The sequence below is a fragment of the Agrilus planipennis genome, unplaced genomic scaffold, assembly GCF_000699045.2.
Source record: "Agrilus planipennis isolate EAB-ADULT unplaced genomic scaffold, Apla_2.0 scaffold224, whole genome shotgun sequence".
NCBI classification, from domain to species: domain Eukaryota; kingdom Metazoa; phylum Arthropoda; class Insecta; order Coleoptera; family Buprestidae; genus Agrilus; species Agrilus planipennis.
Window position 1 is genome coordinate 58,547 of NW_020439296.1, and position 10,888 is coordinate 69,434.

The 10,888-nt window shown below is 29.9% G+C and overlaps 3 protein-coding genes across 3 annotated transcripts in view; 1 reads left to right on the plus strand and 2 right to left on the minus strand.

Moving 5' to 3' along the window:
• Positions 1-250: 250 nt before the first annotated feature.
• LOC112903962 (U5 small nuclear ribonucleoprotein 40 kDa protein-like) lies at positions 251-1,853 on the minus strand. The gene is made up of 6 exons (XM_025978337.1): positions 1,651-1,853; positions 1,455-1,584; positions 1,195-1,398; positions 1,019-1,128; positions 714-963; positions 251-507 (listed from the first exon to the last, which is right to left on the minus strand). The coding sequence occupies exons 1-6, from the start codon at positions 1,762-1,764 to the stop codon at positions 266-268; spliced, it is 1,050 nt and encodes a 349-aa protein (XP_025834122.1). The 5' UTR covers positions 1,765-1,853; the 3' UTR covers positions 251-265.
• A 186-nt stretch (positions 1,854-2,039) lies between these two features.
• The window catches only part of LOC108743220 (putative leucine-rich repeat-containing protein DDB_G0290503), a 37,143-nt gene continuing 28,294 nt past the window's right edge, over positions 2,040-10,888 (plus strand). The window contains exons 1-11 of the mRNA XM_025978307.1: positions 2,040-2,331; positions 2,386-2,523; positions 2,590-2,710; positions 2,877-3,014; positions 3,075-3,205; positions 4,051-4,216; positions 4,299-4,467; positions 5,113-5,307; positions 6,162-6,270; positions 6,812-6,975; positions 7,220-8,000. Of these exons, the coding sequence (XP_025834092.1) occupies positions 2,457-2,523; positions 2,590-2,710; positions 2,877-3,014; positions 3,075-3,205; positions 4,051-4,216; positions 4,299-4,467; positions 5,113-5,307; positions 6,162-6,270; positions 6,812-6,975; positions 7,220-8,000 (2,041 nt within the window). The 5' untranslated portion in view covers positions 2,040-2,331; positions 2,386-2,456. The remainder of the gene's footprint in view (positions 2,332-2,385; positions 2,524-2,589; positions 2,711-2,876; positions 3,015-3,074; positions 3,206-4,050; positions 4,217-4,298; positions 4,468-5,112; positions 5,308-6,161; positions 6,271-6,811; positions 6,976-7,219; positions 8,001-10,888) is intronic.
• On the minus strand, positions 7,992-10,394 carry LOC108743225 (ATP-dependent DNA helicase PIF1). The gene is made up of 3 exons (XM_018478703.1): positions 9,499-10,394; positions 9,167-9,348; positions 7,992-9,072 (listed from the first exon to the last, which is right to left on the minus strand). The coding sequence occupies exons 1-3, from the start codon at positions 10,226-10,228 to the stop codon at positions 8,053-8,055; spliced, it is 1,932 nt and encodes a 643-aa protein (XP_018334205.1). The 5' UTR covers positions 10,229-10,394; the 3' UTR covers positions 7,992-8,052.

Here is a 10,888-nt window from a genome sequence, read left to right on the forward strand (position 1 = left end):
CTTATTAGCCTTAGTCCTTTAAAAACTAAAGCCAATAAGCTTTGCAGAAGATAAACGTGGTAAGTTTATTTTTTAAATGGTTTCCAAAGATTTATTTATTACCTTTATGTATTAGAAAAATTATTGAAATGTCTAAAAATATATTTAATTCACAGAATTACATGTATGGCGAGTGTTTAGTTGATTTATTTTAATAATTTTAATAAAAAGAAATACAAGTATACACTTATCATAAATACAATTAATTCAATCTTTATTCTATACATTAATTTTCAATTTCACCTAAATAGATTTGTTTGTCACTCGAACCAGACACAATAACGGGTTCATTTGGATGAAAATCTACGTCATTAACACTGCCATTATGGCCTGGCAACTTGTACAATATTCTTCTACTATTTGTATCCCAAATATAAACAAATCTATCAGCAGATCCTGCACTTACTTTACTTCCATCAAATGACCAAGCACATCTTAGTAGATTCTTTTCAAAATTGTGTTGATTACCTAAATTGTTCAAAAATGTAACTATACTATACATTTTTTCTTATTTAAGATAAATAAATACTAATTCTGAGTTCCAGACTTTTAAGTTAAGCAATGAGTTTCAAGAAAAACATTGTGAAAAATAGGTAATTTTTGTGGACTGATGGTACCAATTTCAATTAGAAAAAGCTTCTTTTCAATTCAATACAAAGTAATTTATATTATACCTGTAAGCACTTTAATACACCTGTCCTGTGGAGCATATGGACGAATATCCCAAATCCTTAAACTATTATCCATTGAATTTGTAAGTAAGTATGAACCATCTGGGCTAAGAGATACACCAGTGATAGTATCAGTATGACCCCTCATTGTGTATAAAATTTCATTTTTTCTTACATCCCACACTTTTACTTCGTTATCTATACTGCCACTGAATATTTGTTCAGCTGTATCATTAAATGTAACAGCAGTTACCTAATATAATAAAACATTTTAAAGAGCTACATATTTAAAATAACATTATGCTTACAGGTTGAGACGCATTTAGGGAATTGACAAAATTCTTTTTTCGAGTATCCCACAACTTAATTGTGGCATCATCACTTCCAGAAACTAATGTCTGTGGACCCCTTCGCACACCTTAAAAATTCAATAAATAAGGAAGTTACTTTTTACATTCTAATATGTATATGTCTATAAATTTACCTTGAACTGTATTTACAAAAGTAGTATGACCTTTATATTTCTTAATCCTTTGACCACTACAAATATCCCACAACCCCAAGGTGTAATCAGTACTTGCAGTAAAAATGTGTGAGCCATCGGGAGTAAAATGAAGTTCCATTACTGCTCCTGTATGTCCAGTTAAGACTGAAATATTCTCACATTCTCCATACACATTCCACAAAACTAAAACAATAATTGTAATAAAGGGAGAAGTTAATTTCTTACAACATAATTCGTACAAATTTTTCTATCAAAACCGGAGGAAGCTAAGTATTGTCCTTCAGGATGAAATTCTACAGTAAATATTTCCCCTTCATGTCCTTCTAAGAGCATAATTGGCGAAAAAAGATTCGAAGTTCTTGTTGTTGTCTAAAATAGTAATAAGTTATTGTAATAAATAATAGAGGAAAATAATTTACTTTAAGTTTAACTTACAACTTCTACAACAGCTTTGTTTTTGTTACTAGTTGTAGCAACTTCATTTCTGGTTTTCTTCACTACAGGAACTAAAGCAGATTCATCTGCTTTACGTTTGCTTTTTACAACCATTTTCAGTTAACTTCTACTTATTGTTATTAACAAATCGCTGCTTATTGCAAAACATTTACAAAACGAAAATCTAAGGGGTTAGGGTCGTTAGGGTTATTAGTTATTATCTATTATCTATGGTTATTACCCAGCTATAGTTAAAGATAGGAGTTATCAGGTAGTATCCATAGATAATGTTGCTCGCATTTCAAATAATGATAAATGTGTCTCTATTGCCACTCTTAACGACAGAAATAAATTATAATTGGTATTCACTTCTTACAAAACATTAAAAAAAAAATATATAATATAAAAAAATAGGTTTTCATGGTCGAAATCCATAGTAGGATTAAGATTTGGACTGATGGGAAGTAGTTGAAATTTCGAAGTGAAGAGTTGGGTCCTAAGCAATACTCTTTTCTTTTATAAGAAGTGAAAAAAGAAAATTTCAAGAATTCCTATAAAACCATAGAACAATAATTTATTTATACTATTATTTTTTTTTTGGCAACAATGTAAAATATAGCACGTGAATTAAACTGCGCGTGCGTTTGTCAACTTCGAATAGTTTACATCATTTGAACAGCGGTGAGTTTGTTGAATATCGAGAATTTCTGTAAATATACATAGAAATATTTGTAGGTGTTTACTGTTTTGCACATGGTATACTTTGTAACTTAAAATTATTAGTTATTTATTTTCAAAATTCACAAATGGCAAACGACAGTGGTGATAGTAAGTGTCCTACAGGCACAGAAGCGGGAGATTCCCCAGGAGAAGGTATAAACAATAGTTGTAATTAAAGATGACATTAATATGTTTATTTGGATAATGTTGTATTTGTAGAAGGGCAGCTTTGTAGTGTCGCACTAAAGGATATTTTTTTGTCTTGTGATAAACAAAATGTTGGTTCAGCACATGCACAAAGCTTGATAGAATTTGTGACACCTTTCTTATCAAATAATACGTAAGAACTTCTTACATTTTTTTCTTTTTTTAGCTTGTTAGTGTTTTTTTATGTTAATAGTGTTATTTACTTAGTATATTATAATAGCATATTCATACATGTTGGTAGTGGTAATGAAAATAATAAGCAACTTGATTAACATAGTTAACTTTAGTAAATTTTGTAGGATGGAATTGATGTGTTTAAAGAACTGTTTAGATCCTAACAATGATAATCCATTAATAACAGAGGAACAGTTTTTTCATAAGATGCAGGTATGGATATCAAAAATAAAAACCATGAGCATTAGTCCTGAGAAAAAAGGGTTAGTATTATTTATTGGTAATTACTTTTGATTGGATTTACTCATAAATTATGTTCTCAGGAACCTTGAGGCTGTTTCATTTCATCAGTTTTCATCAACTGAAAATGGACCATGCAGTCAATTTCTTAAAAGCAATGCTGAATCTGGTCTGTTAAATTTGTCTGGTGCATCATCTACTAGTCTGGGGAATGGTAAAAATAAATAAGATATATGATTTATTTGTTGTGTTGTTGGTAAAACACACTTTCTACACAAATTGGTTCTTAAAGACAGATCTTAAACTTTTTATGCTATCCAAAACATATTAAATTTTTGTTAAAATCAATGCAGTTAAACCCAGAGAAAAAAATATTTATTTTTTTAAGCCAGTTCACTGGTTTATGTTATTACTTAATTATTATAAAAGTATACAGTAAGAGTCAAATTCTGCTGTGAAAAAAATCACAGTAATTGTATTCCTATCCTTATAACATTTTACAAATTATGAAAAATCACAGTAAAAAATTTCATAATTATAAATTTGCCTTCTTTAACTATAGAAACAATGAAAATGTAGGCTTTTGCTGCCAATATCTGTCTCTTGAGCTAAAATATTTGTATTGTCTGGACTGTGTAGATGTGTAATAAGTATTTTAACTCAAAATATAAACAGTACTTAAGCAATACATAAAGTAAAGTTTAAAAATTTTAATTTCTTGACCATTAGTATGTAAGTACTATTAGGTGACTGGTTCTAAGAGTGATCATCTAACAGATACTTATTACTATACTTAAATAAATTGGTAGTTTGATCTGAATAATTAATTAATAAATCTGCTAGATTTCGTTATCTTAATTGCTAAGTGTATTAAAAAAGTTTTTACTTCTACATACTTGTACCAAAAAATGAAAGTTAGACTTATTATAAATTAAGATGTTTAAATGATGTTGAAATTCTTAAACTTCATCTTATTTATTGCCTTTCCTTTTCTATTTAATAATTGTGAAGAACTAAAAAATTTTAATTTTAAAGACCCGAGCGTTATACCTGTTACAGCATTTCAAGAAATTGCTAGCTTGCAGGAGGCTACACATGAATTGGAACATCTAAATCGAAAACTTCAAGAAGAATTAACATTAATTAAATCGCAGTTAGCTGCTAGTGAAGAACATAATGAGTTACTGCAATCTGATTTAAAAAAAATTAATAATAAATTATTAGCGTAAGTTCCCTTATTGGTTTCTTATTTTAAAATTTTATTGTAACCCTTTTAATCGTTTATTTCATTATATAACTTTCTTTAGAGAACAACATTTGAATGAACAACTTCACGCAGAGAGAAAAGAAAATGAGGAGCTAAGAGAATGTTCTCAAGGACTAACTAAAAAAATTGAATTACTTGAAAAATCATTTTCATGTGTTGAAAGAGAAAATGGAAATATTAAGCAAAAACTTGAACTTTTAGAACAAGAGGTAAACATCGTTCTTTGTGAATTTAATGATGATTAATACAAATACATTTACGTTTTTTTATTTCATTTTTGCTTTCTTTTGTGTTTTTACGTGTAATTGTGAATGTATTGTTATGACGTCATACAGGAAGTACAGGGTGTTCATTATTCATTACTGCGTTATTTTTAAAAGGGAACAAATTGAAATATCGATTTCATTTTGTGTTTCTTTTGGGTAAACTTAATGATTAACATTTTTGTCATGTTTCTTTATCAAATAGCAGCATCTTTTTGATATATAATATCGTACTACTCGGTATGTGCGTATGTGGAACTATAAGAGTAACTTCGTGGATACAACAGAAAAGAATAAGCGGAAGTTAGGGAGATCAAAGCGTATGCTATTCGATACTGCATACAATTTGCGTTTGAAAATTCAAAGAGAAAAAGAAAGAAGGCACAGCTGTCAACCGTTCGATCTGATAACTTAGGTCTTGAACAGCACAATGCATTTTGCCATATAGCTTACGTTGTGATATTCTTATTTTACTCGTTACTGATGTAATGTAATTTTACTTTACCAACAATAATGTAGAAGTAAAAGAATCCATTTGTTTTTACTTACTTTAATTTTTTTCTGTAATAGTGGTTTTTGTTGTGTTTTTAGAATCAAAAGTTAGAAGATAAGTTAGAACAGGCAAGAAACAGGGAACTGGAAAAAGAAAAGACCATCATTAAGATGCGGACGGAATATGATTTTAAAGAAGCAGTCATAGCGTCTCTCGAAAAAGCTGTACTCGAAATGCAAGAAAAATTAAAAGAAAATCAACAAATTATCGAACATCATGTTGAAATAAACGAAGTAAGTATTGTTTTAATAGACTTCAGTTATTAATAATGTAAGAATAAATTACATACGCAACCATTATTAAACTGTTTGAGAGATGTATAAGAAAATCTATTACATACAAAACAAAATATTTCGTTCTATTGATAATAATAGGAAATAAACTTTATTTTTATAAATTACATTGCCCTTACATCAAATATACATCCCACTAGTAAAAAGTTGTTTCTAATTGTAAAGAAAGCCATATTTGTATGCAAATACAGAATTTCATTCTCTGTTACATACATTAATTCTTACTGATTTTTTTCAATTAATTGCACGGTAAAATAAATTTTGTCGTTCGATCTTTCTGAAAGAGAGAATTAAAACTTGTTTTTATGACTCCCTCTCAACAGTATAATGTCTGCACGCTCGGAGAAGAGCGGGAGGGTTGTTTGCGTAATTTATGAACAATTGTATATTACTTATTGAGCGTTAGTATAAAATAAAAATTAAAATGTAAACATGAAAAAGATTTATTATAAAGTCTGTCGAAAGTGGTTCGGGATCTTTTTCAACTTTTTGTTTTTTTGTTCCAGTACTTTACCAATTATTATCAGCTAATATAAAATAAGAAACTCAAAATAATCAACCAAACAGAACGGATTTTTCTTGATGAAAGCTAAAAATAAGCAAATCGGGCTAAACTGTAATACAGAAAATAAATTCGTATTCTGATTGGGTGACTTGAATTTTCACTAATTAAAAATCACATAATTTATCTTTTGAAATCTAAACATTGTATACATGCAAATGCATATTTTTTATACTGTAAAAATTACCCTATTAAGAATTCGTGGTTTAGTAGTTGAATTTCTTCTTTTAAGGGTCTCAAAGTGGAAAAAATTACCCTGGAAAAGTTGTTACGAGGACAGTTGTCTCAAACCTACATTATTCCTTCAACTCCACCTAACCCGTTAATCTCAAGTTCTTCAGGTACAAAAAATTTAAATAACACACCAAATAGTGGTCTACATATAGTACATCAAAAACAGCAATCGAATCGTTTTCCAAATTCTCCAATTACCGCTTTCATACACCACGAGGCAAAAGTTTTCAACAGTCCGAAATTGAAAGAGATGCTTGAGAATCCGGTCAGTCCAAATTTAAGCAAAACTCCCAGTCAAATAAATAAACCTTTAGATTCAAACACTTCCTCATCGTTCGAGAAGAAACTCGAAGAAAATGATACGGTAAACAATGATCAGATATCTTTTCATCCCAAACTGAAACAAAGTGAATCGACATTTTTCAAGAAATATCGATTAGTCGGTGAACCAGAATCAGGACCAACAATTCCACTTCCACAAAAGTCAGACAAATTACGTCAACCAAAATGTAAAGGTATACGGTTACGAGGATGAAGTGTGATTGTTTCAGAAAAACTTTTATAATAAATAACTATGCTTACACAAAATTCATCATTGTTTTTTTTTAATAAATTTCATACCTACGATGAATTTTTTTAATATTGTAGATGCGGAATTAAAGGCTGCAACTGGTGATTCCCCACTGAAAAATAACTCGACTAGCTCTATATTTCTTCATGATACAAGCAGCGAAGATGATTTATTTTCAAAAATGCCATTAACTGAATCCGCGATGACCACACAACACTCATTACTATATGAACTATCTCAGGTATAAGCTTATTTTAACAGTAAAATAGTTAAAGTCTTGTTGTTTTCACTCTCATAACAAGGGATATGAGATAAACAAATAATTTTTGTTTTTGTATTCAATTCTGTATACACAGTTTTTAAATTTTTATTTTATGTAAAAGAGCAGTAAATCATATACTTGGGTATGTAAAGCAAATAATTACAATATTTAAACTATGTACATATTTTTGAATGTATACAAACTACAAATTCACATATTTTAGGTAAGCAAAGAAAATGAAGTTAATAACAATTCGAAAAACATTCTTGATCAAATGCAAGAAGAAAATGATGATTTAAAAAGGCGTTTGGAGGTTTGTACTGAAGAGTTGGAGGAACTTAAAAAAGAACTTGAACTCATCAAACTAAGTGAAACGGAAACTAATAAGGAAAATACTAATTTACGAAATGAAGTCAAATTGCTCATAGAAGAAAAACTTGACTTGAAGTGTTTGAACGAAAATAATTGTTCTTATATATTAGAATTAGAAGAAAAAATTAAAAATATCGTTAAACACGAAGAAATGTTGGCAATTGAAATTAAAGAAATAAAAGAACAGAAAAACATCCTAAATCAAACGATTTTAGATAACGAACACAAGAATAAAAATCTTATTGCGGAACTGGGTAAATTAAAACACGACTTGCAATTAAAAGAATGTGCCACAGAAAATCTTGAACACGAACATCTTAGCTTATTGGACTCATTCGATAATCTTAAAAAAGAATATGACGAACTGAAAATATATTTTGCAGAAAAACTCAATGAAACGTTAAAAGAAAAAGAAAATCACATTGAACTACTTAAAACTGAAATGAAAATTCTGAACAGCAGGTTAAACGAAAATTCAAAAGCTTCTGAAGAAAATCGAAATAGCCTTTTAGAAGAAATTAGCGAATTAAAAATCACAATTGCTACAAAAGAAGAAACTATCTGGGAACTAAAACGTCTTGTTCATAACTTAGCTAAACAATTGGATGATGACAATTTAATAAAAAAACAAAATGCATTTTTTGTGCTTTAAAAATACCCACATTAAAAAATAATAAAATTTACTTAAGATATGCAAACAAGTGGTTTTTTGTTAAGCCATACATTTGATTTAAGTTTTTGCACTTTCTTACCTTTATTTTCTTTCGTTCCTAATGCAATATATTCCGTGATATCCAGTTGTTCTTTAAAACGCCTATAAAAATTGAGAACATCAGGATTGGCATAAACTTGTGAAGATTTCATGTCTAAAACCCTCAAAGTTTCTAAGCTTTGCGCTCGGGAAAGAGCCACATAGGCTTGGCCAGCTTCAAAAACTCTGGACAAAGACATCTCCACACAATCCAAAGTCAAACCTTGAGACTTATGAATAGAAAAGGCCCACGCAAGTTTTAACGGTATCTGTTTTCGAATAATTGTACCTCCGTGTATGGATTTCACCATCCAACGTTCATGTTTTGCTACATAGTCTTTGTTATTACGAAACTTGACAACTGGGAGCCCCTCCCGAAAACCTGCCACAACACCACGAGCCCCATTTACCAAACCGGACGCGATATTTATATTTTTCATAAGCATTACTTGAGCGCCAACTTTCAATACTAATGTTGAAGGTACTGTAGTTTGTTGGTCTAAAATGTAAGACATCGATTTATCACTGTCTTCTGCTTCAAATACTTTAGAGTCACCAGGAAGATTACTTAATTTTGATTGATTGATGCTGTCTGCATCTTGGGTATGAGAACACAATCTTGTTGCTAAAATTCCATTTTGTTCAATGACCTGCTTTGAGGTTGCCAAAAGTTTCTCTGAAATTTCCGAAGTTATGTTCCCCACACGAATATTATTCAGGATGTCGATAAATTTCATATCATTTTGCCTGTGAACCTGAGTTAGCTCATAGCTTATTTGGATACATTTTTTCCACACGGGGGTTTGAAAACAAAAACGCACTTTTGGAATTTTGGAATTTGCATCCTTTTTTACAACAGGAGGAAGTTGAAAAAAATCACCGCAGAGTATAAGCTGGATGCCACCAAAAGGTTTGTCATTTTTTCGAATGTATCGAGCCACTGCTTCTATTTTCTGAAATTTATTGCTTGTAACACATAGGTATTTAAACTACTTTAAACAAAGTAAAATTACTTTATAAAGAATTATCTCAAATACATCATCTTACCTCAAAAAAATTGCCATCAATCATAGAAATCTCGTCAATTATGAGGTGTTTACAACGTCGCCAGACCCTTGCAGCTGCTGGTTTTGAAGCTTTATCATAACAATTTTCTAAAGTTGCTTCTCCAGAACCTATTCCTGCAAATTGATGCAATGTTGTACCCCCAATGTGGCAAGCTGCTACTCCTATACAATAATAACATAATAAGTTATTGCTGAAATTAATTGTGTTCTAATATATAACACTTTGTATTCATAATCTAACAACAATAAAATAACGGTAAATCTGGTATTTTAAACTTAGAATACAAAAATTAAAATAAAATATGTGTATACCTGTAGATGCAGTTGGATAAGTTACATCTGGTGGTAAAGCAGCAATAATTTTCTTCAAGAGAAAACTTTTTCCTGTCCCAGCACTTCCAGTAAAGAAAACATTTCTTCCTGAAAGACAAGCATCCAAGACTTTTTTTTGTTCATCGGTTAATTCTTGATTAGGAAGAGGAGATGGTGCATACAGTTTTTTAGCTGCAGGTGCTTTATGATCATGATTTGTTTCAGATTTTTTTCTTTTCCTGCTTGAAGGTGATGGTGTAGTATCAGTACCTCTAGACAACTTTTCCTTGGCATTGTCTATTTCAGCATTTGTAACAGGACTTATTTCTTCAAATGACCTTGGTTTATTGCTCAATAACTGAGCTCTCAAAGAAAGGTTGTTATTCGAAATGTTTTTTTCTCCAGTCATTTTCACAAATATCGTTTTTAAAAATCCAACTAGTGCCGAAGGGGGAGCATTAGAAAGAAATAATGTACAACGCTCTTCAGGAAATTTAATAGATGCTTTCCCATCATTCATAAATTTATTGTGAACCACTATTCCTTTAACTTCTAGTTTAGTTGAAGCTGTTGACTTGCCTGTTCCAATTTCAATGAACATTTTTCGAAACTCATTACGAATTATTCGTACATGACCACTTTTATATGCAATTTTTCGTCCAGTCGTTCCTTGGGGCGTTTGCCATTCTAAATTAATCGAGCACGAAATCAAATTTTCGTTCGAATTCATACTGCAGTAAATAACTTATTCCGTCACAAAAATGAATAATAAACAACTTCATTAACATATAAGCTTATTAGGAAACTATAAACAAGAATTGATTAACTTCATTCTTACAGAAAATTAAAAAAAGACTTATTTTTACACATCACATCTTTACGATGTGTAATACAGGTACAACATAACCATAGATAAACATAACCATAATTTTTATTGTCAAACGGTAATCAATTTAAAAATTCAAAATGTATAACAAACAATTCAGCGCTGCCATATCGTTTTAAATCTTAAAATTAAGTAGAATCAGAAACAAATACAATAAAAAAAAAACTGGGAGTATGAAAGCAGTGAGTTTAAAAAGTTTTCTAAATGCTCTTTATACTTATTCTAGTAATTCTGAACATTTATAATCACACCAACGGTTAGAGAAAATTATTTTGGTGATTAAACTCGACTCTATCGCATTTTCGCCTATTTCTTTGTAATATGAAAGGAAATGTTTTTAATTTTAAATGTTTCAAGGTATAACTCTATAAATTGCCCTATATTAAGGACAAAACAAAAAAAGACTAATTAGTGGAAACGTAAAAAGTTATCATTAAGCCTTAGATATAAAAAAATAGCAAAAAAAATCTGGTTTGACAATCAAAATAAGTATATTCATCTATA